This window comes from Elephas maximus, chromosome 3, assembly GCF_024166365.1.
Source record: "Elephas maximus indicus isolate mEleMax1 chromosome 3, mEleMax1 primary haplotype, whole genome shotgun sequence".
Taxonomy (NCBI): Eukaryota; Metazoa; Chordata; class Mammalia; order Proboscidea; family Elephantidae; genus Elephas; species Elephas maximus.
The window spans coordinates 60305494-60333384 of NC_064821.1; the positions used below are offsets into that span (position 1 = coordinate 60305494).

At 48.3% G+C, this 27891-nt stretch overlaps 2 protein-coding genes across 8 annotated transcripts in view; one reads left to right on the forward strand and one right to left on the reverse strand.

Annotated features, from left to right (window-relative positions):
- PLA2G2C (phospholipase A2 group IIC) lies at window positions 1-23991 on the reverse strand. Of its 6 annotated transcripts, none has more exons than XM_049878139.1 (5): window positions 23853-23991; window positions 14081-14196; window positions 11643-11787; window positions 9703-9806; window positions 1-1110 (listed from the first exon to the last, which is right to left on the reverse strand). In XM_049878139.1, the coding sequence occupies exons 2-5, from the start codon at window positions 14118-14120 to the stop codon at window positions 941-943; spliced, it is 459 nt and encodes a 152-aa protein (XP_049734096.1). In that variant the 5' UTR covers window positions 14121-14196; window positions 23853-23991; the 3' UTR covers window positions 1-940. The 6 variants fall into 6 exon arrangements, with proteins under 6 accessions (XP_049734096.1, XP_049734097.1, XP_049734093.1 ...); XM_049878140.1 differs by having other exon boundaries at window positions 14081-14199; XM_049878136.1 differs by lacking the exon at window positions 23853-23991 and adding an exon at window positions 23701-23846.
- UBXN10 (UBX domain protein 10) overlaps window positions 23506-27891 on the forward strand; it is a 7889-nt gene continuing 3503 nt past the window's right edge. The window contains exon 1 of one of the 2 annotated variants that reach the window (XM_049878132.1): window positions 23506-24935. The gene's annotated coding sequence lies outside the window, so the exon portion shown is untranslated. The remainder of the gene's footprint in view (window positions 24936-27891) is intronic. The other variant, XM_049878131.1, reaches the window with a different exon arrangement.

The window sequence follows — 27891 nt, forward strand, 5'->3', positions numbered from 1 at the left end:
TGGGCATTATAAAGATCCGAATCCATCCAAATTATATCACTTTAATATTTGCTAGAATTTAAACCTGATACAACCAGGTCTGGAAAGAAAATTTGGGTACCTCTGATTCCCTTTCCCATCCCCTCTTTCTCCATTTCTTTTTTATCTATTCCTCTCTCCTTCTTCCCTCTTTTTTTCTTGCTCTACACAGATTCTGCCAAGAGTCTGCTTCCCACTAGGCATACACCAGCCAAAGGCAGCTGACCACTGGGGTTGACCATGACATCTTTCTGGCCATGACAGGCACGTAGCAGCAGTGGGAGGTTGATGTTCTTATGGAGCTCTGTCTTCTGAGAGGTGAAAATGGCATCAATTTTTTTTCCTATCTGGGGGTTTACAGAGAACAAAACTTGAGCAGTTGACAAACAAACTCCAAGTGTGCTTCTTGAGTCCTCGGAGCGTGTGCCAAGCCCTTGTCACCCCTCCTTTGCTTCCAGTTACATCTGGGTTTGTGGGCTCAGCTCCCAAGTCTGCCTGTATCCTGATTTGGTATGGGGGTGGAGGGAGAGTTCTGGGTAGATCCTGGGGCCTCTTACCTCCCAGAAACTTCCAGAGATGGGGGATTTGGGACATCTCTTTCCCCTACTGCCTGTTTATAGCACTTCCCACTTTCTGAATGTTTTTATGTATACGTTGTGGTCTGTCTCCCTCTCTAGAATAAACACAAGCTCCTTCAGGACAGGGATTTTGTCTGTTTCATTGCTGATCTCCAGCCCCCAGTTGCTGAACAACAAGGAGGACCCTGAGCCGGAATGCTGTAGGGTGAGCTGCTCCCTTGGGGGAGACATTTTGCTCTCCCTTTTGGGAGAAGGGCTGGAGCCTGTTGGGTATGATCTGGAAGGCTTCCTGGAAGAACGACACTGGAGCAGATGCTGAATGTCAAGGAGGACCCCGTGTCTTTCTAGCACCGGAGCTTGCGCCTGCCACATCGGGGCCGGCTGGAGAAGAACTGCTTGAAGTTTTTCTCATAGGTGGGCAGGCTCTCTCTGAAGCAGTACACAGATTGCTTGTCACATTCGCAGGCCTTCAGCCCACAGAGGCAGCCAACACCAGGGCCCACGGCACATCTACCTGCAGAAAGACAGGGGCCAAAGGGTCACTGGGAGCTCCCAGCCCATGCCCAGAGTTGGCTCTAAGGTTGGGGAGAATGGAGAGCTTGATGCAAAGGGGTCAAGGGTTAGGACAAAAAGGAAAGAAACTGGAAGGCGTTTTCCAAGCCCTTCTGCAACCACACCTGGACATCGCACAAGTGTTGGAATGAAGAGAAGCCTGGAAGGAGATAAGAGGGGGAGGGGATTGTGGGCTGATGGAGGTGGGTGCTCTGAATCAGACTGGGCTCAGCTGACCAGTTGTTTTGGTTGTTACCAGTCCACAGGCCAAGGTAAACAAAACACCCTGTGCCATCGAGTCGATTCTGACTCATGGTGAGAACTGCTCCATAGGGTTTTTGTGGCTGTAATCTTTATGGAAGTAAATCTCCAGGCCTTTACTTCCTCAGTGCCACTAGGTGATTTTGAACTGCCTACCTTTCAGTTAGAAGTCAAGCAAAAACTGCTTGAGCCACCCAGGGACCACCCAAAGACCAGGCCAAGGTTAATGGGACTGATTTTCTCAGAACTCATCTCGTATTTCCAACTGCTTGCTTGACATTCCACGTTGATGTCTCCAGCATCTCCAACCTAAGAAGTTCAAAAGGGAACTCTAGATAGACAGAAGCTCCTCCGCCCTCTAAGCCTATCCTTCACCCACACTCTTTTCTCAGTAAATGGCATCACCTCCTACTCGATCCAGAAAACCAGAAGTCGACCTAGATTCCTCCCCTACTTTGACTTTTCACATCCCCAGCAAGTCCAATTGGTTTTCTCTATATTTAAACTATTTTATGCTCTGCCTTCTTGTCTCCGTCTTCTTGGCCATTACCCAAATCCCTGTCACTATCTAGTCTTCCTTCCTAATGGAAGGAAATAAACAGGGATCTTCTGAAAATGTATCCTGAATTATGTTCACTCTCCTGCTTAAAGCCTTACTGTGGTTTCCCACTATTCAGAGGAGAAATTCCAAGTCCTTTTCAAAGTCTGCAAAGCAGGCTGGCTATGGTCCGGCCCTTGCCAGCCTCTCCATTCTCAACACCCTCCACTCTCCCACTCTGACTCTACTGCAGACACACTGGCTTCTTTTATGTGACATGCCTTGCTCTATCTTGTCCCAAGGCCTTTGTACTCGCTATTCTCTTTGTCTAAAATGTCTCTCCCTGGGATCTCCAAAGGGCTGAATCCATCCCACCCTCTGGGATCACTGCAATTTCTCCTCTTCAGAGCAGTGCTCCCTGATCACTGGATCTAAAGCCATCTCCCAGCTACTCTCTCCTTCATCCCCCTGTTTATTTCAGACGTGGTACTTCACACAATTTGTAATTAATTCTTACTTGTTTACTTACTGATTGTCTGTCTCCCCTCAATGGGGTATAGGCTCCACGAGGCCAGAATCTTGTCTGTCTTGTTCACCATAGCACCCCCACCATCCAGAACAGATGCTGGCACATAGTAGATGCTCCACAAATAGACACTGAATAAATGAATGAAGCCTCTGTGGGCCTCTGGGATTGAGTGTCTGCCTTTTGGCTGAGTCACCACAAGGTAGGAAGCTTTTATTTAGTAGTCAGAGCTGTGATGCCCTCTGTGTGTGTGTGTGAGTGCGCACGCACATGCGCGCGCACGCACATGTGTGTATAAGGGGTGTTAAAGGTATATTTTCTTCTTTCTAGATAACTCCACCCCAGGGTTGGGAGGAAGGAGGCACTCAGACTACTTCCTGGTTTGTAACCTTGGGCAAGTTACCTAACCTCACTTAGTTTCAATATTCTCATCTATGGGGGAGAATTTTTGCCTTCCATGCAGGAGACCCAGATTCAATTCCTAGCCAATGTACCTCATGCCCAGCCATCACCTGTCTGTCAGTGGAAGTTTGTGTGTTACTGTGATACTGAAAAGGTTTCAGTGCCTCTTCCAGACTAAGACAGACTAGGAAGAAAGGTATGGCAATCCTACTTCTGAAAATCAGCCAGTGAAAACCCTGTGGATCACAATGGTCTAATCCACAACTGATCACGGGGATGGCCCAGGACTGGGCAGCATTTGGTTCCATTGTGCATGGGGCCAACTCAACGGCAGCTGACAACAACCCTCATCTATAAAATGGTGCTAAAATAATAGCATCAAGATAAAGAATAGAGTCTACTTCACAGGATCACCGTGAGGACTTATGTTGTTGTTGACAGATGGAGTGGTTTGGATGTGCCTGGCACACAAAAGGTGCGCTATAAATGCTTGCTATTATTAAGATGATGTCCCCTTAGCTTCATGTATAGAAAAAAGAAATATCCTCTCAAGTTGGACACAGTGCTGGCTAGAATCTGTTTGTTTGCCTTTCTCCCTTCCAAAGTCCACAATTCTTGCAGGAAACTGTCCTCCCACACCCCTTTGGAGACTTGATTTCTCAAGATATGTCGACACCCACCCTACGCTTCAGCCGCACTCTCGCTCACCGGCATGAAATGTGCCAGGGATGTTCACGCCTCTGAGGCTCGCTTCCAGTGGCTTCCACTGTTCCAGATGCCTGGATCACCTTTGCCCTCCCACACCCCCTTCTCCATCTGTGAAATCCTCCAAGATCCATCAAGCCTGGCTCCCCAAGGGAGTCATTCCAGGGACCCCATCCCCATCCATCTCTCTTTCCTCTTCTGTCCCTAGCACATCACTTACTTCCCTCCCAGAGAAGCAGCTGTGGCCTGTGGTGGAGCCCACTAGGTCCTGTAGGGCTGGTTCTCTCTGCCCCATCCATCCTCGCTCTCCTCCCAAAGTGCCTGACACCCCAGTGCTGCCACTCTGGAAACTCAAAGTTAGACATTTCTCCCACCCCTCCTCAGCCACCACCACTGCCCTTCTCCTTTCACGCCTTTCTCTCTTTCTGTTTACCTCTTTGTTTTCTGTTCCTTTCTTCTCTTCCATCCTACCTTTCTTCCGTCTCTATTCTCTAAACTTCTTTCTTCCTCGTTCTCTCACTCCCTTCTCCCTTTCCTCCTATCCTTTCTAATGTGCGGAGTACAATTCTGTCCTGGCATTCAATTCCACCTCTAATAGCCTGCCAAATCGCCAGACCTTCTGGAACCAATCTTGAGCATGGCCTATAGCTTCATTTCTGTGGGTGTCACTCAGTCACGGTTGTACCAGGCCTGTCATAGCCTGGAAGAAGAGGCAGCCCTAGGCCAAGAAATGCCATCTTTGGCAGCCTAGATCCAGATCCTGCATCTTCCAGAGAAACTGAGGCACAAAGAAAGGAAGTTACAATTTTAGGACATACCACAAAATACACTTCTACAAATGAGGCCTAGGCATGAAGGTCTGCATTCTCACTGATGGCTAACTCTCTGAATGTCTGCACCCTGGCCTTGGCCCTGGCCTTCTCTAAATTCTCTTCCTGGGTGTTCTTGCACACTCTCAGGGCTTTAAATACCATCTGAGCACTGATCACGCTCAAGTTCTCAGCTTCTGCCTGGACTTTTCCTTGACTCAAATATGCACGCGTCTCCTTGACACCCCTTGGATGTCTGCTCTGCATCTCAAACGTAACGTGGCTCGTACCCAACTCTGGCTTTTCCCTTCATCTTCCACCATTTTCCCAAGCTCAGTAGATGGTACCATTATCTATGGCTGCTCAGGCCGAGAACCTGGGACCCATCTTCTCTCTCTTTCTTCCACATCCAGTCCAGCAGCACGTCCTGCCAACTCTCCCTCTAAAGCACACCCAGCATCCGACACTTCTCTCCACCCCACTGCCACCACCTGGCCTAAGCCACAGTCACCTCTCCCCAGTGCTACCAAAATGGCCTCCTAGAGGGCCTCCCTCTTTCCTCTCTTGCTTCCCTCCTTTGCATAGTAGCAGAGCCATCTTTCTAAAGCAAAATGAGAGCAATGGAAGCAGAGGCAGCTCCTTCCCATGTCCACCCAGCCCTGCAGGAGCAGCTCCCCGCCCAGTCCCTAACCTCATCTCTCTTCTTTCTCAAGGCTCCTCTGCTCCTGCCACACTGGCTCTGAGGTCTCAGACCAAATGCCACCTCCTTAAAAAGGCCTTCCTTGACCACGTCCCCCGCCTGTCATTCTCTATTCCATCTCTTCACTTTAGGGGCTTCGTAGCACTTGGCGCTATCAGATGTACCTTTATTTATGAGTGCATTATGGCCTGTCCCCCCGCCTGGAACTCAAGCTCCTTCAGGGCAAGGACTTTGTCTTTTCCACTGTTGCTCTCCAGCCCCCATCTAGATGGCTGGCCAACTAAATAATGCTCCATCAGTATTTGCTGATTGCCCTCCTCACTGGGGAGTCCCGGGATGGTGCAAACCGTTAACCCACTTGGCTGCTAACTGAAAGGTTGGAGGTTGGAGTTCACTGCTGAAGAAAGGCCTGGCGATCTACTTCCAAAATTTCAGCTATTGAAAACCCAGTGGAGCACAGTTCTACTCTGACACACATGCATTGACAGCAACTGGTTTGGTTTTGGCCTGCCCTGTCTGGAGGCAGCTATGGGACAGTGCAAGGAGCCTGGTCCTAGGATACAAGAAGCCAGGTTCCAGATCTGCTGCTTGCATGCCGCATGACCCTGGGCATGTCATTTCTCCTCTACGAGTCAGTTTCTTCAGCTTTTTAAATGAGGATAAAGATATTGCACTGCCTATTTCATGAGCTTTGCATTCACTCACTCACTCACTCAGCAAACCTGTGTCAAGTTCCTAACATGTGTCTAGCCTGTGCTAGGAACTGGGAGGTTAGGTAGGAGCAAGCAGGCACACACTGCACAGTTCCAGGAGCACTGGTCTCTGCAGACCCCGGAGACAGTGTCCCTGAGCAAGTCAGGACACTCCCTGCTCACTCAGGACGTCTATGCTAGTTGAGGGGAGAGTAAGTGTACAAGTCAACAGGATCATTTCAGATAGAAAGAAATACTAGGAGAGAATGCAGGTGATGTGTCAGCGCGTGGAGGTCGTGGTAAGGGATAAATTCAGTAGTACATGTGAAAGGTCTGTACAAACTGAATTCCCAGGGTTATCCTTATCACCAGTTAAGCACTCAGCTGCTAACGAAAAGTGGCTCTGCGGGAGAAAGACCTGGCCACCTGCTTCCATAAAGATCACAGCCTAGAAAACCCTATGGGGCAGTTTCCTACTCTGTCACATGGGGTCGCTATGAGTCTAAAATTGCTTTGATGACACACAACAACAATAGTACCACCCTCATCACTATCCCCCTTGGCACAGGCAGGGAGGTGGTCGTGGTGAAATCCGCTGGGACCTGGTCTTTGCCTCCCACGGCTGGGCTCCTCCCCCCACAGCACAGGTATGCGTGTGTGGGTGGAGAGGGGGTGTCACCACTGGGTGATCCGAAAGCCCCTTGCAAATGCCAAGTACTTATGTAAGCCCCCCAAAGGAGGGATAACAGCCTCCCAGGCCATCCGAGGGCAGCCGTGCCTACCAGGCAGATTGGCCCCAGGGCTTGGGTTACAGCCTTTTTCAACACTGATCTCAGTGACATTTAGAGAGTGGACAGACCAAGTTGTTTTTCTCGTTTCCCTTCCCTGCGCACCTACTGCATTCCTGGAGCGGTTGCTGGTTGCTAGGTAACCTGGGACTGGGCTTGGGTGCAGGATTTCAGAATTTAGGGAGGCTGGGGAGGTTTTTGTTTTGGGGGGGAGGTGCTTAATCCTTGCACAGGCAACTCTTTGAACAGAGGAGAAACTGAGGGTGGGGGAGAGATTTATCTGTAAAGGGTTAACGACATTAGCCCGAGGAGAAGCAAGTTCAAAGGAGAAAAAAGAATTTCAAAGAAATTCCTGAACAGTAACAAAATCCCAGCCCTTACCCACAAAGTACAGGGGAAAAGAAAACTTGAAGAAGAAAAATCTCAGCATCTAGCGCATAAACTAAGTACCTACTATGTGCCAGACCCTTTCATTTGGTTATTCTAGTCAATCCTGGCAGCAACCTTACAAAGTAAAGATTAGTATCTCCCTTAACAAATGAGGAGTCTAAGGCCCAAGGGTGGTTTGTCCAATGACCCAGTTAGAAACGGTGAAGCTGGGATTAGGATCTAGCTCTGCCAGGCTCCAAAGCGCATGCTCACTCCAGGCACCTTAGCAGGAATGGAAAGATCCAGGGCATTTGAGAGGAGCAAACTTCGTCTCTGCCCTTCCCGGGCCAGGGTGAAGCATCTTGTGCAGCCTGCTACAGCCCAGTAAGGTTTACATTTGCCCATGAGCCCTGAAGCCATGCACAGACTCATCACCCTCCCCAGAGCCCCATGCCTCTGGGCAGGGTGGTTTGAGCAAGGCAGGAACAGGAGCTCTGGGTCAGACATCCTTCTTTATCTGGCTGTGTGACCTTGGCCATCTCAGTCAGCCTCTCTGAACCTTGGGGTCCTCCTTGATAATGGGGCAAACAATTCCTGCTTCACAGGTTTATCGTGCAGGCTTCCCCGACCAGTCATCTGCAGTGGAACCACAGCCAAGATTCAGATTTTCATAAAACCTCGGACATGGAAGACCAAAACTCTCAAAGTTGAACCCTCGGATACGATAGAAATGTAACAGCCAAGACCCAAGATAAGGAAGGAATTCTTCTTGATCAGCAAAGCCTGGTCTTGGCTGGCAAGCAACTGGGAGATACTCATAAACTGTAGCTGTTACTGTTACATTTATTTGATGGATGAGAAAACTGAGGCTGGGCAGTGCGTTACAGAGCACTGGAAAGGCTCAAGATGCATGTGTTTTAATTTTGGATGAAACCTTGTCCTCTGGGCTTTGGTCTCTCCATCATTACAACGAGGGGTTGATCTGGGTGGTCTCTAAGGGCGCTTTCAGCTCTGGGGTTCCCACAAGGCTGTGAAGGCAGAAGAGCAGCCCCTGGGTCTGCCTGGTTCCATGTCCCTGGCTCCCGGTGCAGTACTGTCCCTGGGTGGACATTGATGGGCACTCAATCAGTACTGGGCAAGTGAGCGACTATGCCTGGGGTTCTTGAGACTGGGGCAGAGAGGGGTGGGAGAAGGTGGTCAGAAACTCAGTCCCTAGCCTCAGGGAGGCATCATATGCCAAAGAAAGCAATATTTTGGGAGCAACCTCTTCCAACCCCTTCTCCCCTATCCCTCCCACCAGGCCCTGGCCTTCTCGTCTGCTGGACATGGCCTTCAAAGTCTCAAGAGTGATACTCTGCTTGAGACCGGAAGTTGTTCATCCCTGAAGAGCTCCAAATTGGGAAGTGTCCATGAGCTCGCATGGGAAGAAAAAAGGGTTCTTTTCCTGTCGATACTGTGATGGGGGCAGGGGGCAGAGGCCTGAGGAGCCTCCAGAGCTGAAGCTGGCCCTCTGTTGCAGGGGATGGAACCCCCAGCTCACATGGCTCAGGTCTCACGGCTCGTGCAGAGGGACTGTCCCATCCTACCTCTTAGTCTTGGTGCACTTAGCTAGACCTCCGTGTTTGGGGCGCTGGGGAGACCTGGGGTCTGAGCACTAAGCACCCAATATGATGGGGCACGTACAAATCTCCCTCCCCCTCCCAGGGAGAAGATGAATGGACGAAATGACAGTTCTCTGGCCTGGGAGGAGACAGATGGACTCTAAGAAAAAACTCATAACAGTGAATAAATACACATGGGGTTTGTGGGGGTGCGAGGGTGGTGGTAAGTGATCCAAGCAGCCCACAAGGCCAGGTAGCAGCAGTCGGCCCCATGACCACTGGCTCTCAGGAGCAGCCAGACCACCGGCCACTCTGGAGTGATGCTGCTCCCCAAGAAGGCCGTTGCACAGAGCCTTTAAATGGGCTTGCTGTTCAGAGTCTGGACTTGCCCTAGCCACACCCACCAGCCCCAGACAGGCGCCCCGATATCAGGGATCACTCCCTATGTCTTGGATACTCAGTCCACCTGCCCGCTCTTGCTCTTTCCTTTCTCCCTTGAATGGTCTCAGCACTACACTCCTTTCCTTCCCTTCCCCTCCTGCTTATTTTCATGTCCCCCACAGCACTCTCACAGTGCCTGGCACGCAGCCGCCCTTAACAAACATTTGTTCAGCTGAAAGACAGCTGAGTTGCTTTGTGTAACACATGACAGACAGAAGGAGGAATGTTCTCAACAGCAACAGTTGCCAAGGGAAGCTGCAAAATTCAGTGTAACCTCAACAAGTATTTATTGAGCACCTACTATGTAACAAAGGAGCCTTGGTGTCTTTAGCGGTTAAACGCTCGGCTGCTAACTGAAAGGTCGATGGTTCAAACCCACTCAGGGGCTCTGAGGGAGAAAGACCTGACAATCTGTTTCTGTAAAGATTGCAGACTAGAAAACCGTATGGGGCAGTTCTGCTCTGTCAAATGGGGTCACTATGAGTTGGAATCAGCTCGATGGCACCCAACAACAACAACAACTGTGCTCTGTGCTCAGGGAGGGTGCTGGAGGTCCAGCTGTGGGCAGGAGACACAGAGACACAAGGACTCCCCAGAACCTGTTCCCACGGCGAAGCATCTGGAAACATCTGATTTCCTAAGAGTTCTCTGACTCAACAAGGAGGTGGACATTAGGGAAAGGCACAGGTTCAAAGATGCGTCCCTAAGGGAAGGCTACTCACAGGCCACGGTGCCGTTGACGATGTCGAACTGGTAGCTGTTCAACACGGGCTGGCAGCTGAGCTGTTTCAGCTTCTCATAGCAGCAGTCGTGTGCCAGGCAGCACCTGGGGGCCAGAGGAGAGGGAATGAGGGGCTTTCCAACCTGGGCCAGGGGTCCCTGGGGAAGCAGCTGGAGGACCTCAGGCAGGAACAGGAAAGGACCCACCTGCCTCCTTCCCTGGATAAGAAGGCACCAAAGGTAGGGAGGGGAATTACTGGTCATAAATAGCCATGACCACTTATGGAGCCCTTTCTAGATCCTGCTGCTAGCTTATTCACTCCCCAAAGGAATCCAATGAAGTGCCATCACTGTTCCCATTTTATAAGGAAGAAACAAGATTCGGAGAGGTAAGTTTCCCAAAATTATACAACTAGAAAATGATAAGCCCGAGACTCAAGTCTAGGTCCGTGTGACCTTCATTTAACAAATTTTTGCGGAGCACCTACTATGTGCCACGCTCTGCAATAATCTCTGAGGAGAAAATTGTCTGCAAAAGCAGACCTCTCCCTTGCTCTCTTGTGGCTCACAGTCTGCCGGGGGCTGGGAGCCAGACAGAAGGGCATTTGAGGAGAGAAAACAGCCGGAGAACAGCCCCCACAGTCCATCTCTGGTAGGAGGACAGGAAAGCAGAGACGCAGCAGCCTGACCTGGATTCAAATGGAAGAGAAAAGAAAATACTCCTTGCTGATGCCCTGGGCAAGGTGGTTCTATCTTCTCCTCTCACCATTCCTATCAGCAAGTGGGCTCTTTGCAGTTTATCATCTTTGGCTAGTCGTGTTAAATGTTATTACCAGCCTTTGGACTTGGACAATGAGGAGGCACAGTGTTGGGGAAAGGGCACGGCCATTAAAACACGAAAATTCTTATTCAAATCCTGACTTTGCCACTAAGAGGCTGCATGTCTTAGGGTGGGTTGTTCAGTAACTCTTGGTCTTGGTTCCTCACTGTCCTCACCTGTAAAATGGGTACATCCTGCCTCGTACAATCCTCATAGGGATTAAAGTAGCCCTTGTGTCCCCATCACCAATCCTAGTGCTCAGCACATGGTGGGTACTTCACCTCATGAGCCTCAGTTCCCTTCCAGGATTCTAGGATCCTTCTACCAGAATATTCAATGGTCCTTTGAGCCCAACCCAGAGGAATCAAGCTCCAGGAGTGGTATTTCAGGCCCTGCTGTGGGAACACATTTATCTACACTAGGTTGAATGTGGCTAGGAACTAGCCATTTTGCTTTCTTATTATTTCAAATGAAATAACAAAATTTTCTGTTTCCTACCTCCCTGTGCCCTCACCAAATTACACCAACCTCCACTTTTTTCTGGGAACTCACACTCCACCCTACACACCCCATCTTTGCGAGTAGGCCCCACCAACCAGGCTGGTACTCTGTGACCCCACCCAGACAGACAACTTTCCCAGATTAGACCACCCAGATTCTCCCTCCTGGAATTTAGAATGAGGACTGAGAGACAGGCAGTCGGTCTTGCTGGGCCTATAAGCCTAAAACCTGAGGAGCTGAGGGAAGCCCACGTTTGCCACAAGAACAGAGAAGTGAAAAAGTTTCTAGAGCTCCAGGCAGGATTGGCTACACAATTTGTGCAAAGGAAAAGGCAAGCCCCTTGTTCAAAAAGTAAGAATTTCAAGATGGCGACAGCAGAGCAATAAACCAAGCGTGATCTCTTCTGAACATGGGGCCCATGAAACTGTGCAGGTCGAACGCCCAGGAAGACAGTCCTGGCTTTGCATTCCTCAAGATCTGCCCTCTGGCTCCCACTCATTTTTCCCCTTAAACTTGGCTGATTCTGTTATTTGCAACCCTAATGCCCTCTCAATGCTTCCAGCACGAACTTCACTTCCAATGGAATGCTGGCGGCGTCAGAGCCCCAGCCACCTCACTCACCTGTCAGTGTCATCCACAGGGGTCCCTTTGCCCCCAAGCCCACAGTAGCAGCCATATCCATAATAGGAGAAGAAGGCACTCCGCCCTGTGACATGTTTGACCATCCTTTGAAACTGCCAGAAGCTGCTCTGGGTGGGAGCCATCACTGCCAAGAAGAAAATAAGTGAGAAAAAAGATGCAATGAGAATGACGCTAACGTTTGCATTCTGACTTCCCCTAATGTTTGCATTCTGGATAACATGCAATCATGAAAATCCTAAAACACAGTGAATGGGTACCACTGGTATGATTAGCCCGTTTAATGGGAAGAAAATAGGACCAGACTTATCCACATAACCCAGATGGTTTCTTGCTAAACCTGGATGCAAACCCAGTTTCCATGATGTTTGAGACAATGCTCTACTGTCAACCAGTCTCCCCCTACTCCCCCCTCAAAAAGCGGAAAGCCACTATCCTAGGAAGAAACACCCTGAGGTCTGCTGCAATATTAAATAGAAAACGTTCAAAGCCAGAAATGCCAGTTCCTACAAATATCATCAGGCATTTACAATCTCATAGCAAAAACAAAATACTGAAAAGGCAGGAAGTTACCCTCAATCCATTTTTTTAAAGGGCAAATGCATGTAGACCCAGCAATTTTACTTCTACTAAATGCTTATGAAAGTGGGCAAAAATATAAATACAAGAATGTTTGCTACAGTATTTGTTTGTGGTATCAACAAATTGGAAACCACCCATATGTTCACCAATAGGGGGACAATAACTAAATTATGTGTCTTGGAAATGTAACACTTTAATAGCAGTATCTCTAGGCAATGGGATTGAGGCGACAGGCTGAGAAACAAGCAAGATTTATTTTCTATACTTCTATGCTTTTGGATTTTTCTTTTTTTACAATGGCATGCATTACTTTTAAAATGTCTCAGATGTGTATGTATGAAGCCTAGAAGGATGTATACCAAACTCAAAAGTGGTTACATGTGAGTATAGGAAAAGAACTGTGGCATGAATGAGGAGGGGCTTTGTCCCGTTACTATGTACTCATTTGTTTTACTTTTTAATTAAAAGCATGTATTGCTTCTGCAGTAAAATAAAAACATGCCCTTGAAGAAGAAAAGCAGAAACAGAGAGTTTGGGGAAATTTTCCCAGGAGCCTTTCTGTGTCATTATGGTGGTTTTGGATGCTTTGTTGGCATCAAGCTCTGCAAAGGGGTGGGAAGCCCAGGAGGGGGTCACTGCTGCCTTCCCGGAGAGAGGACTGAACCACACCAAGGCACACTGTGGGCCTGCAGACATGGTCCTACCTACGTACAGATACACCTTTCCTATGATCTTAAGAATTTCCTGTGTGCAGGTCCAACCCACTCCCATGATCTTAAAAACAAAAAAACCAAACCCATTGCCACCGAGTTGATTCCTACTCATAATGACCCTATAGGACAGAGTAGAACTGCCCCATAGGGTTTCCAAGGAGCACCTGGTGGATTCAAACTGCCGACCTTTTGGTTAGCAGCCTTAGCTCTTAACCACTACGCCACCAGGGTTTCTCCCATGATCTTGACAGCTGTAAATTCTATCACTGACCAAGTAAAAAAAAGGGGGGGAACCCCATTTTTGACATTTCGACTTAGGAGCCCAAAAGTTATTACTACATGGTTGAAACAGAGTCCCTGGATGGCGCAAACGGTTAACATGCTCGGCTGCTAACTAAAATGTTGGAGGTTTGAGTCCATCCAGAGGCACCCCGGAAGAAAGGCCTGGAGATCTACTTCCAAAAAACCCTATGAAACACAGTTCTACTCTGAAACAATGGGGTCGTCATGAGTCAGAATCGACCCAAAGGCAACTGCTAGCAGTGGTACACAGTTGAAATAGACAGAAAAATGAACCCGGACAAATCTCCACCCAAGAAATCAAACAAGAAAGTCTAAGAGTATTCAGCAGGCCTAAAACTTTTTCCTAGTAAGCCCCTCATCGCTTGGCGGACGTATGCAACCTGATCTCCTAGTGATGACTTACGACGACTAATTATTCCGTAAGTCAACACAGACTGTCTTTCTGGTAAGAATTAATCGTTCCTAAATTAGACAGGGGTATGTCTACATTTCTGTTCCGGAATCCACATGGCTTTAAATAAAAGCAGCTAGCCAAAGGAAAAAAGACCCCAGGCATAGGGCAAGGGAAGGGTGATAAAACAGTAGTCAAACTCCCTCTTTCTCAGTAAATGCTTAACAATCTTTGATCTCCTGGAAGTTTTATGAGATCCTGACTCTAGGATCAGCCCATTTTATAGAAGAAACAGAAGTATGAGAAATTTGGTGGGAGCAAGCTCTTCTCCTGTTTTCTTGTGGGTGACTCATGATTTCCCCTCATCCAATGCCTCTGGGATGACACAGAAAAGGACAAGGCCCTGGCTCTCCAGCTGGCTTACTACTTACAGCAGGAGACAAAGACAACGAGAACGGCGATGACCTTCATTCCCGAGGAGACCAGAGGGTCTGAGGCGCCACGGTCACACCTTGGCCTGGGCAAGAGGGTTCAGCCAGTTGAACTCCTGCTAAGTGAAGGAAATGACCAAAATGACCACAGTGTAGACCTTCAAAAGCCCTCAGTACAAAGAGATCTTTTCAAACCTAAACATCTCTGAATATGATACCGTTTCTGGTATTTAGACCGAAATATAAAAATAAGAACGGTTAATTTACCTGAAAAGTGCAAGGGTTCCCCGCCCCCCCCGCCTTGGCAACAAAATTCTTACATCTTCTTTTTTTCTTTTGAGAAGTGGCATTCCCTCTGCTCCTGAGTATAAAGGGCATATATATTGTTTGCCATGGAAATCCAGCTCAGAGAAGTCTAGCCTCATTTGCATCGTAATCCCACAGTGTTTTTTCTCCTTAACATCCAAGTATCTTATTCATAAACTTGTTGTTGTTAGCTGCCATGGGGTCAACCCCCAACTCATGGCGATCCCAAGCACAATGGAAAACAAATGCTGCCTGGTACTGTGCCATCAACATGATCAGTTGCACACTGGGGTGTTCTGATCCATAGGGTTTTCGTTAGCTGATTTTTGGGAGTGGATTGCCAGGCCTTTCTTCCTGCTCCATCTTAAGTCTGTAATCTCCACTGAAACCTGTTCAGCACCGTCACAATACTCAACCCTCCACGGACAGACAGGTGGTGGCCGCATACAAGGCACATCGGCCAGGAATCAAACCAGGGTCTCCTGCACGGGGGGCTAGAATTCTACCATTGAATCATCAGTGCTTCACGTTCATAACCTTAGTCCCTCTGAATCTCGGTGGCCTCTCCTGTAAAGTGACACTAAAAATGCCTATCAATAATCTCTAATATTTTTAAACCAAAAAACCAAAACCAAACCAACTCATAGCAACCCTATAGGACGGAGTAGAACTACCCCACAGGGTTTCCAAGGAGCAGCTGCTGGATTTGAACTGCAGAACTTTTGGTTAGCAGCCAAGCTCTTAACCACTGTGCTACCAGGGCTCTAGTGTTTATTAAGAGATTACTAAAGGTTGGGCAGTGTTCTTTTTTTAAGTGCATCACAGGTATTAAACTATTTAGTTCTTGCAACAGCTTAAGAGGAAGATCCCATTAACATTTTGAAGATGGGGAACCTAAGACTCAGAGAGATCAAATAACTTCCTTGCACTCACACTTCACATACTTCACGCCTACTTCACAGGCTTGTTTTGAGGACCACATGAAATAATGAAACAATGGAAGTGAAACCACTTTGTACTATAAGACGCCATAGCTGTAAATGCTGTTGCTAGTTGTCATAGAGGATTCCAACTCGAGGCGATCCCATTTGTGCCCAGATAGAACTATGCTCTGTAGAGTTTTCAATGGCTGATTTTTTCAGAAGGAGATCACCAGGCCTTTCTTCTGAGGTGCCTCTGGGTGCACTGGAACCTCCAACCTTTTGGTTAGCAGTTGAGCATGTTAACCGTTTGCATGACCCAGGGTTACTCCTAGCAGTAAATACACCATTCTTACTACTATTAGCAATGATGATATCAACATCATGCACATTTCCAGCAGGACAACAGAGAAGAACATAGGCTCGGTGTCCCTGATGTGGACTATCTGCATGACCGGTCAACCAAAACAAAAAAACCAACCCCGTTGCCATTGAGTCGATCCCAACTCATAGCAACCCTATAGGACAGAGTAGAACTGCCCCGTAGGGTTTCCAAGGAGCAGGTGATGGTTTTGAACTGCCCACCTTTTGGTTAGCAGCCATAGCTCTTAACCACTACGCCACCAGGGTTTCCGACCAGCCAACAGCCTACTTTCAATACAAGTGGTCTTTCTGGGTTCCCATATTAAGTCAGCCTAAATCTGATAACGGCAGGACTTGCCATGTGAACAACAGCTCTATTGGGCCTACAAGACTTGGCAAGTGTGGAACTTTAGCTAGATTTACACTGTGTGGCCGAGTTTCCCAGGGAAGCTTCAAAATGAGCATCCTGCTGCTGAGCCCGAGAGAGTTAATCAGGCACCCTGACGATTTTCTCCCCCTTGGGCAAAATGCTGGTGGATGCTGTGAGGCTGGGCCCTTACCAGGCCTGATCCCAGCCAAACTTTATTTCAAAGGCTGCACAGGGTGTGTTTTAATTAGGTGCCATCTCTACAGGTTTTGCTTCCTTTTTCTCTTTTGAGTCTGAAAAAGTAATCGTGTGCAGGTTTACTCCAGGAAGAACCGGCTCACGTCTTTCGAATGAGTAGGAGATGACTCTTTGCAGAGACCAAGAAAGGGACCTTGGTGCTTTACAGATAGACAGACAACTGCTGTTGAGTTGACTACGACTCATGGCAACTGTGTGTACGACAGAAAGAAACATTGCCCAGTCCTGCATCATCCTCATTAGCGCTGACGTGCTCAAGTCCATTGTTGTGGCTATCCTGCCCATTCACCTCACTGAGGGTCTCCTTCTCCCCCTCTGGCCCTCTTCTTCACCAAACATTATGCTCTCCTCCAGCAATTGAGCCTTCGTGCTGTCCTTGGCAAGTGAGACAGACAATGTTCTGTTGTGATCCATTGAGTTTCCATTGGCTGATTCTCAGAAGTAGGTCACCAAGCCTTTCTTCCTAGTCTTAGTCTGGAAGCTCTGCTGAAAGCAGTCCACCATGGGTGACCCTGCTGATATTTAAAATACCATTGGCGTACTTTCAGCATCACAACAACATGCAAGCCACCCAGTACAATAAATTGACAGACAGGTGGTGGCTGAGTGCTTCGCTGGTAATGAAATTGGATAGGCTCTTATGAAGCATCAACCATGTGCTCTTCTAACAAGACAAGAGGAGCCCTGGTGACGCAGCGGTTAAATGCACGGCTGCTAACTGAAAGGTCAGCACTTCAAACCTACCACCCACTCTGTGGGAGAAAGATGTGGCAGTTTGCTTCCATAAAGATTTACAGCCTTGGAAACTCCATGGGGCAGTTCTACTCTGTCCTATAGGGTCACTATGAGTCGGAATGGACTCGATGGCAATTTTTTTTTTTTTTTTAATAATGAGACAAGATTCTGACCCAGGGTGGGCTTCTGAGCCAGCTGGAGAAACCAAATGGGTAAATACTAAAATAGAGACGAAAACTCCCATGAAGACAAAGTTCTATGTGTGGGTCTCCAGTGTTTCTTTCATACTCAGCACACTCTCTGGCAAATAGCTTCTTCAGAGCTGGGATCTTCGCTGCAGCTGATCTGATCGCTCCACCCTTTCGCACTGGGAATTGCTCCTGCTGCAGGGACTGCCTTGCCCTACCCTGGGTCATGACCCCTGCTGGCTGGGGGAAGAGGGTGCAGTCCCTGGCCAATGCCTGGCTGAGACTATGATTTAAGTGGCCGACCCCGTTGTCTACTTCACGACAGAGCTGAAAGGCCACCCCGCTCCAACACTCCCTGGAGGACAGGCTGAGGCCTCAGGCATACCTGCCTTATGTGCTGACTTCTCCCCTGCCCATTCCTGCTGTGCTCATTTCCTGACAGGTGTAACTCCTAGGAACCTTCCAGAATGCACTTCTCCATTTTGGAACCTGGGTCTAGGAAGCCCTACCTGAGACCATGTGGGGCAGTGAGCATTGCTGTAGTGGCTATGTAAGTAAACACCTGTGAGCTCCGAGAAACAAACAGTGTGTTTTCCTGGGAAGGTCTCAGAAAACTTCCCAAAGAAGGTGCTGTAAGACCTCACTGAATCTTCACTACAACTCAACCAGGATAGCTTTTCCGTTTTATGGATGAGGAAACCCGGGCTCTAAGAGGAGAAGTGACCCAAAAAATATCCACACAGCTGCTAAGTGGCAGGACGTAAACTCTGGTCCCTAACTCCAAATGCAGAGCTCTTTCCACCTCCCAGTCGCCCTGCCTCAACCTCTGGTCCATATGGCATTTTGAAGGTTACAGAACATCTCACAGACACTGGCCTTTATAACTGTGAAGCAGGCAAGACAGGTGTGGTTCTCTTCATTTGACCAATTATTTGGGGATGCAAAAAAAAAAAAAAAAATTTTTTTTTTTGGACAGTGCTGAAAGAAAGCCAAAAGCACAGGGCCAGAAGGCCAGGGACTCGACGAGGGGCAAGAACATGGTAGGGGAGCATGTATGTGCTCCCACGCCAGACTCAAAAGCAGCAGCCAGCAAACCGGGGGACCATAAGAGCCACCCTCTGGTTCATCTGCCAGACCCATCAATTCATCTTCTATAGACAGTGATGAAACACTGGTGGGCTCTTCCCCCTATAGAGAAAATAACAAGGAAAGAGTCTACAGGCTCCATAAGGACAGGGTCACGTCTACTCTGTTCACCTCTTTTTCCCTAGCGCCGACCTAGCACCTTGCCTGGTACAAATTAGTAATAATGATGATGATGGGTGGCATTTATAGGGTGCCTTTTTTATACCCTGCACAGGTCTGAGCATTGTACCTATATGTACTCTTTTAATCCTCACATCCTGCAACTAGAGCAGTACTGTTATTATCCTCATCTTGCAGATAAGGAAACTAGACACAGAGAGATGGCAGTAAATATATATTTGAGGAATAAATGAATGAATGGTCAGAGTCTTATCACACTTCAAGTTCAAGAAAGAAAAGTGGTAACTACAACCTACTGAATGCCAGCATCAGGCTAAACATGCTATGTGTATTATCTCCTTGAATCCTCTTTGAATGCCCCCAGTGAAGCATCTACTATTAATCCCCGTGTATCAGTGAGAAAATTGAGACTTGGAGGTGTTGGGTAATTTGCTCTGCAAATTGGCAGATCCAGGATTTAACCCCAGATGTGTCTGCCAGCACTCCTAATCCCTCAGTAGGTATCCTGCTGACCTGTGGGTCATTGATCCAAGGGCTGTACCAATACAAGAAAGAGAGAAAACAAAACCAAAAATGACCTCGGCAGCTAAGGAGATGCCACTATGCTCTTATTTTAGACACAATTCCCACAAGCCTCTTTTCCTCAGACTCAGGAGTTGAACAGGAATGGTGTTAGAGTGGCTGCTACTGGCAGGAAGGCAAGGGTGGAGTGATTAAAATGATAACCAGTAAAACTTCGGGACCTGGAGCCATTGAGTGTAGGGGCAAGTGGCTCTACCCACATGGACAGTATTGCACCTGTAGCACAATTATTCACTTTGAGTCTCCAAAAAAAGGTTACATTGTACAAGAGAACTCAGGGTTCTATGTCAGAGAAGTGAGTTGCAGCAGGGCTCCACTACTTTCTGGCAGAGAGATTTAATCACCTGGGACTTTAACCTCCTCACCCGGGAGAAGGAGACAATGATCTTGGCCTCCTATGGTTGCCTGCAAAATTCAAGCTCCTGAAGGTAAAAGCATTTGGTCAACAGTAACCAAGGCAAGTTACCATGTTTGAAACCTTTGCTTAAGAAGACTGAGGAGTAGGCAATATGTTTTTGAAAGGTTTCCAGTAAAATGGAAAAAATAATAAAAAGCTACAGCACTTAAAGGAGTATGTTTTCATTATTTGGAAGTTTCCGTCTTGTAGGTCCCCTCAGGAAGCTGATTCACCACAAGATATGACTAACTGTGTCATCCTCTTGGCCTCTCTACCAGGGTATCCATCCAGTCACCTTTTGCTTAAAGGTTATTCATGACCTCAACTGACATGTCTAATGGTGTCAAGGACAGACAGAGCAGGACACTGGGTACAGACTCTGAAATTTAGATGGCACTAGTTCAAAATTATATGAGGCATTGGCGGATCAATGGTAGAATTCTCGCCTTCCATGCAGGAGACCCAATGCACCTCATGTGCCGCTACCACCTGTGGCTTACATGTTGCTGTGATGCCGAACAGATTGCAGTGGAGCTGCCAGACAGACAGAAAGAAAGGCCTGGCAATCTACTTCTGAAAATCAGCCAATAAAAACTTTAAGGATCACAACGGTCCAATTCACAACTGACCATGAGGATGCTGCAGGACCGGGGAACATTTTGTTCTGTTGAGAATGAGGTCACCGTGGGTTGGAGACTGGCTGACTCAACCACAGCTAACAACAACAACAACAGTTTGAAAATGGGGCCAAAAACTCTTCAAGGACAAGATGCTGAAAAATCGGAGCTCTTGTCTGTTCTATAGGGTCGCTATGAGTCGGAATCGACTCGACGGCACTGGGTTTTGGGTCTTGTCTTTGGCCCAGTCCTAGGGGAGGTCATTCAGGCCACTAGGCAGATATCCTCAGGGAATGCCAACTGGCAGCTTGCTGGATCTCTCAGTAGGAAAGCCAGCTGTGCAATCACCATAGCCATCATCATTAATTTAATTCTCCTTTACTGAACACAGGTTCCAAAAACGGGCAAGGCAAGGCCCTGCCCTCAAGGAGCTTGTGACCTCCTAAAGAAGAGGTACACAGTAGGGTGCAAACAATATCATAAATATTCACTAACCCTCAGCAAGCACTTACCATGTGCCAGGCACTGTTCTAAGACCTTTACTTGTATTATCTCATTTTATCCTCTCAACGGGTCTATTTTTATCATCCCCAATTCCATAGATGTGGAAATTCAGGTCCAGAGGAGTTATGACAGTTGCTTAAGGTCCTCAGCTAGCAAGTGGTGGAGTCAGGATTCAAACTCACGCCTTGACTCCAGAGGCAATCCGTGTGACCAGTACAATAGGAGGGTATAGATAATGTGCCACGGGGAGCCTCAGTGGGGGGGGGCTGGGATCAGGATGATCTTTGGAATCAGCTGGACTTTCGTTCTAAAACTTCTCTGCCATTCATTAGCTAGGAGGACATGATGTTTAGTGGTTTTCAAAGGCAAAAGAGGCCAGTGGAGGCCACTTGTGAAAATTTCTTAAAGAAGCTGCTGGAGGGAGCAGGTACAGTGTTATCTCAGGCATGATTCATGGAACCAAAAGAGGCAGCACATGAGGTGGTGTGGCCGGGTGTCAGGAAAGGTCTTTATGAGGAAGTGTCTTTGAAAACGGGTCTTGAAGGATCAGCATGGACAGGAGACAGGGAGCAAAGTCCAGTCTCTCTTTAAAGAGCAGGTGGGTACAGCAATTCACCGGCCAGTTTCCTCTCCTTCTCTATGGCCTTACCCTGGGGCTGTGCATGAGATGACACTGGGGAGCAAAAGGCATACACCGCCATAGGGATAATCATCACACACACACACACACACACAAAGAGGATGAGAAGCCAATTTGATTTTTCAAAGGAGCGCGTACTTCTTAGGTGATATTAAAATAGCTGATGAGGAATCTACTTTAATCTTTTTTGGGTGGGCGATGAAGGGCTGCAGTGTATTGCTTAGCTATTTCTAACAGAATCATTTATAAGACACAAGCCACCGGCACTGAACGGCAAAACCATCAGCTCCTGAGACCACCATCTCCTGCACCCTCCTGGAGCCTCAGCTGTATCTGTGGGTGTCCAGGGTGGGTGGGAGATGGGGTAACCCTAACAGGAGGTCTGCCCAGCCCAGTCCTCACCAGCAGCTCCCACAGGTCAGGAGCTCCTTTTCTGCAATGGGCAGAAATACCACCGCTGAGCTGACGCCCTCCTTCCCAGCCCCCAAAGAACTTTCTGTCTATGCTAATCACTTGGCAGATTACCACATCCAGCCTGTGCCTGCTCCTCCATTCTTGGCTCAAATTCTAATGAAAATAATCTGTTTGGTAACTTCTTGTCAGTGTGTAATGTGTCTTCTCAACCAAATTGCGAACTTCTTGAAGGCAGGGTCTAAGTTGTGCTCGACTTGTCCAAGACCCTGTGTCCAGGACAGACCAGATGGCAAATATTTTATCGCAATGCTAGGTAATCAATCTTGATTCTTTTCTCTGATAATATGGACCCTGAATGTCTACTAATATTATCTTCTAATCACACAGTCACTAAATTATTCATCTGGGCATTCCAAGCATCTAGAACAGTGCCTGGCAGACAGTAGCCCAGTTAGGACTTCTTTTGAAGCCATCTTAATTCCATTTTGGAAGAAAGGCTTCTTCCATTTAAGTCGGGACAGGAAGGGTGAATGAGAATTAGGCAAGTGAAGGTAGGGAGGATTTGGGGAATGTGGAGAAGAATCTTCCAGGCAGAGGGAACAGCAGGAGCAGACCGGGGGCATAGTGAGGGTGTGTATATGTGTGGCCATGTGGGAGAGAACGGGAGAAGCAGTTAATTTTGGGTAGAGTCAGAGGATGGGTCCCCCTACCATTAGAACAGGAGGGGTGAAAGCAAGGAGGTGAAGGCAGACAAGTTTGTAGGTCTGATGGCAGAAAGCTGAGAAAGTTTCCATATGATGGCTTCTATTTTCTCTCTGAAGCGGGAGGTAAGGTTATCTTCTGAGAGGAAGGAGGGAGGGGAGGGGTGGAAGGCTTCCGGAAGGAGAACCAGGTTTAGAAATAGCAACTGTAAGGAGAGAGAACTGAGATGGGGAAGATGGAACGATTGCTGTGTAGGGCTGAGGGTCCAACTGAGGTTGGAGGCCACACATTTCCATTACGCTATGGTGCGTGTCTGGTTGATCTTTTCTTCAGTACCTGAGTGTTGGCAGACAAGGCAGATGGGTGGACTCATTTGGGCTGGGCCTTATTAGACTGGAGGGATGAAAAGACAGCAGGGCAAGGCCATGGAGGATTCAGGCCACAGAGAGGCCAAGGTAATGGGCCATGGGCTCTGAGAAGGGTAGGGAAGAACTGGGTTGACAGACATGGAGAGGGCAGAAGTCAATAGGATGAAAGTCCCAAAGATGAAAAACAAATGTGGTGGAGATGACTTAAGTTGCTGGACGCTTAAGAGGTTGTAGTGAGACAAAAATGGTCAGAGCAGGTGCTGAGGTAGTGGACAACAGTGTCAGGATGTGGCCTTCAAGTGGGAGGCCCATGAGGAAACAAGGAAGTCAAGGAACAGGACAGCCCAGTGTTGAAAGGTTGTACTAAGGTGAGAGAAGGCAGCCAAGTTGACCTGCTTCTGAACCCAAGCAGATACCCTAAATGCAGTTGCCCGTATTCCAGGGTTCCCAGGACTCAATCAGTTCCACAGCCTTACTGAAAGCCGGGGACACTGAATGGGTGAAAAAACCTAAAGCAGGTGGGACTGGGGCCCAGGCGTTCTGCTCTCCTAGGCCAGTGCTCTCCTTCCCGGTGGGGAAACTTCCATTCCCCCAGGAAGATGAGACAGAGTGAGGGAAAGGAGAGAAGGCAAGTGAGAGTCTGGGCTAGGGGCTTTTTACCTGCCCCCACCGGGCAGGATATTTAGCACCGGGCAGGACCACTCCCAGAGGCTGGCCCTGACTGCCTCAGGCTCTAGGCCTCGGCTCTGGACTCTTGCGCCCCAGGTTCCCCCCACCCCACCCCACCCCACCCCACCCCACCCCAGCCAGGCCTGTTCCTGTCAGACCCAGACCGGAAGCACGTGGCCCCCTCCCGGTGCGGTTGCCCCGGAGACCGGGGCTGTTTACCAGATGGCCTGAGCCAGGAGCCGGGCGAAGGCGGCGGATGGAGCCGAGAGGCAAGGTGAGCGCGGCCGGGCTGTCCAACCCCACTGGCCTGCCCTGGCCTCTCACCCGGTCTGGAAGGGGCCTGGAGAGGCCGGTCCCCGAGGTCTCGGACATGTCGTCCAGGCGGGCCTCCCCAGACCCAGCCCGGACGGGCGAACCCCAGGAGACAGGAGAGAGACCTTGAGAGAGGTCACTCATCCCCAGGGGCCAGAGCTCACCGTTACCGAAACAGGAAAACTGCCAGGCTCTGCAGAAGCCTATGGGCTTAGGGAACCGCTGGGCCATCCCCTTCTGGCTGGGTGTACAGACAGGGACACTGAGACCCAGAGAGAGAAAAGGACGGCCCAGTCACACGGAGATGGGCACCAGATCTGAGCCTCCCCCAGACCTGCGCCCTTTCACCCAAGTCAACCCTCACTTTCTAGACGCATTTTCTTACCCCTCCCCCACGTCCCTCGTTCTGCTACTAAAGCTTGTTTCCTTCTAGCGCTGCCTGGTACTTGGAAACAATTGAGCCATCCTCCACCCCCTCCCCTCCTCTGCCGCTGGAATCCTCCTCAATGCCCTATCCAAACTTGGATCACTTGGTGCCTTGTGGTCCAGTTTCTCCACTCCCCCTTTAAAACGTGGCACTCTGCAGAGGACAGCGTTTTCTAATCATTAGTCCAGGGTAGGACTGGGAATGGTACCAAAGTTTTCTCATTCTCAGGCCAACTACCCCCTCCTGTTAGTTCTCCTAAGCGTTTTCCTCCTGAAAGCCTCACAAGGTCGGGGGGAGGGGTTGGCTGGCAATAGTATTAACGATAAACATTTTTTTGAAAAAGACCAATTCAATGTATGCATTCTTGGTAAATACCAAGCAGGTATGTAGGTGGTTATATTTTATTGCATTTACTGTAGCTTTTTAGATTTGGGTTGCCACGGAAATAGGATGGTCTGACCCTATGGTGGGGAGTGGGCACCTTTGGAAAGCAGGGATCTTGTTTTAGCATCTCCCATGAAGTTTTCCCTCATTCCAGTTGACCTGTCCATTAATCTTGAGTTGCCTTTTTGGCACCTTCTTGGAAATGGTGATCCATGTTTGTTTCCTGACTCCTAGCAGGCCTCTGGGGAGCTGCTATTGTGTTTAAGTAAACAGGCCACTTGCCTATTCAGCTGGGAGCTTGCTGGAGTGTTGTGCTTAGCTCTCCTCAAATCACTTTGTCCTTGAGAGCCTGCCAGGCCTTGGGGGTGGTGAAAGGAGCTGAGCAGAGATCATGATGGCTGTGCAGAAGCCTTCCTGGACCGAGGGAGGTGGACAGGTATGCAGAGCGCGGGACCCAAGGTGTGAATGTAAAGGCACAGTTGGCCCAGATCCCCAAACACCTGTCTCCCCGACGTCCCCTACCCTTGGGATGGATGCTAGGAAGAGTTGGTGTTCCCTCCGTGTAACAGATGGTCCCTGCACTCAGAAGGAGGCAGCGGGTTACGAAAGCAGGTTTGATGTAACGGTTTTACCTGAAGGAGGTGTTAGTCTCTAAATAACCATGAGTGGGCTTATAGGAATTAGTCATAATTGAGGTTTTTCTCTGAGAAAGCTCACAGTCATGTTATCTTATGGCCAGGGTGTCTTGACTGTGACACCCCCTGAACATGGATAATTATATAGCACCAAAAGGTATAGAAAGTGCATGTACATACTTAAGTTTTAGTGTTAAAAATAAGCCAGCAGAGAGCTGGTGAGAACAGATGACTTCCCTCATCAAAGTTGTTAAGGAAGAGGTTTCTAAGTTACCAAACTTACTGACAGTTAAACCTTCCCAAGGCATGTGTGGGTGTTGGAAGCCAAGCCTGTGATCATTCTGGAGAAGCTGTGGCAAATTAATAGCCATTACCCAAGGGGGCCCAGGGGGGTGGCAAGGAGGAGTCGGTTTACCAGCTGAGCTCATCTGTGGCAGAACAGTTGGGCAGTTCTGACCTTCGTGTGCCATCCTGAATTAAAGTACGGAGCTGCTTAATTAAAAGTGAAAGACTTTAGAACTCAACTCAAATTAAAGGGGGAAAAAAAACACATTCTTCACAGTTGGTCAGAAAATAGATTAAGAAGGAGAAAGAAAGGCAGGCGTTTTTGACGCCAAGACTTCGCCATGGAGAAGCCTCCTGAACTCCCAGCAGCCAGACTGGGTGTGAAAGACTAAGTGGAAAATGGGAGTGCGGAAAGGCTCAATCTGTGAGTAGGATGAAGAAAAACATAAAAACCAAACCAGTTGCCGCTGAGTTGATTCTGATTCACGGTGACCCTGTGTGTCAGAGTGGAACTGCACTCCACAGTGTTTTCAATGGCTGTGATCTTTCAGAAGTAGATAGCCAGGCCTTTCTTTTGAGGCACCTCTGGGTGGATCTGAACCACCAACCTTTCAGTTAGTAGCTGAGCACTTAAGGAGAAAAGCACAGAGGCCTTTTAAAATATGAAAGAGAGGATAGCTTCCTCTAAGATTTTGAACTGACTAGGACTTCGAGGATATATAGTTGAATTTTGTGTTTTGTTTGATCGTGTTTTTAGTGAGAAGAAAGAAGATACTCCCTAAAAGTAGGCAATTATGGTAGCACGCACGTTACAGGCACCTAATGGTAACGTTAGTCTGTAAAACGTAAGGTAGTTGCATCACGTTGTTCAGGATTGTGTCGTGGACGTAGCTCAGAGTATGTGAATTTGAGGTAAGTATAATTTTTTTTTTTTAATAAGAGGGGGGAAAAAACCCCGTTAAGCACTTGGCTGCTAACCGAAAGTTCAGCCGTTCAAAACTACCAGCCTCTCGGAGGGAGAAAGATGTGGCAATCTCCTTCTGTAAAGATTCACAGCCTCGGAAACCCTATGGGGCAGTTCTGCTTTGTCCTACAGGGTCGCTATGAGTTGGAGTCGTCTTGATGGCAATGGGTTTGATTTTGGTTTGTAAGAGGAAAGTGGAGAATCAGAAGGGAAGTGATGATAACCTCAGGCATTTATTTTGCATTTTTAAGGCAATTTCATAGGCAGTATGAAATTGAAATCAGCCTTACGGCATTTCTGTGCAGTGGGCAGGGCAAATGTGTAGCATGAATCACCCAGGTGATTAGAACTGACTAGGAGTAGAGCCACCAAGGACACCTTGGGAGAAGCACTGAAACAACAAGTAAAGTGTTTGGACCTAGGATAATAGAAAGTACTGAAAACAAACAAAACCAAAAACGTAACATTTAATTAAGCCCCTGCTCTGTGCTAAAGTCTGGAGCTTACTGCCTTAGCTCCATCACCTCTATTACTGACCTCATTTCACAGATAGAGACTGGTGTTCAGAGGCATCTAAGTAATGTTCTCAAGGTCACATAGCTCAGAAAGGTGGAGTGACTGCACCGTGGTCACACAGCTAGCTAGTAACAGCTGAAAATAGAACCCAAGCCTTGTGACACCCACTCCTGTGTCCTTTGCCACCCAGAGGTGCTGCTTTCTGGGGACCATGAGTCTGGAAGGTCTTTAGAAGTCTGGGAGAGACCTGGTCAGTGTGTGGGCAGAGGAGGCAGCAGTCTCAGTGGTAGCCAAGATGCAGAAGGAGGCAGGGAGCCCAGAAAACCTTTTGCAGGGTTCTGGGAAGGATGTCACCAGGGACAGAGTGGAGGTGGTGGTGGTAATGGTATTAGAGAAGGGGCCACCAAGATGGTGATGAAAGAGGAGGTGACAAATTTGTCAATTCCTGGCCTGCCCAGAGAAATGCTCACGTCTCCCACCATGCTTCAGTACAGTTGAGTCTGTTTGATTGAACTAGCACACCGGCGCACTCCCTATTAAAAACCACAACAAGAACAGTTGCCCTGAGTTGATTCCAACTCGTGGCTACCCCATGTGTGCTAGATTACATGCTCCATAGGTTTTCAGTGGCTGATTTTTCAAAAATTAAAAAAAAAAAAAATTTTTTTTTTTTTTTAGATTACCAGGACTTTCTTCCAAGGTGCCTCGGGGTGGACGTGAACCTCCAGCCTTTCAGTTAGCAGCCAAATGTGTTAACCTTTTGAGCCACCAAGGGATGCCTGATCATCCCCTGTGGGAGGGTCCAAATACATAGGCCTTCGGGGTATTCACAAGGTAGCTGGGAAGATATCAGTGTACACTGCCAACCACAAGAGAATCTGAGAAGTGCTGGGAGAGGTGCCAAGTGTTGGCCCTCAAGAAGGATGACAAAGTTAGGGCAGTGGAGGGCTGTACACTAAGTGACCTGTGCAGAGTCACGTAGCAAGGCTGAG

What these genes read in the sequence shown, in the direction of transcription:
- PLA2G2C (XM_049878139.1), bottom strand. Translation starts at nt 14,120, where the DNA reads ATGAAGGTCATCGCCGTTCTCGTTGTCTTTGTCTCCTGCT. An exon ending in CGTTGTCTTTGTCTCCTGCT is followed by an intron (nt 11,788 to 14,080) that starts GTAAGTAGTAAG and finishes TCTTCTTGGCAG; the next exon opens with TGATGGCTCCCACCCAGAGC. An exon ending in CCTGTGGATGACACTGACAG is followed by an intron (nt 9,807 to 11,642) that starts GTGAGTGAGGTG and finishes TCTGGCCCCCAG; the next exon opens with GTGCTGCCTGGCACACGACT.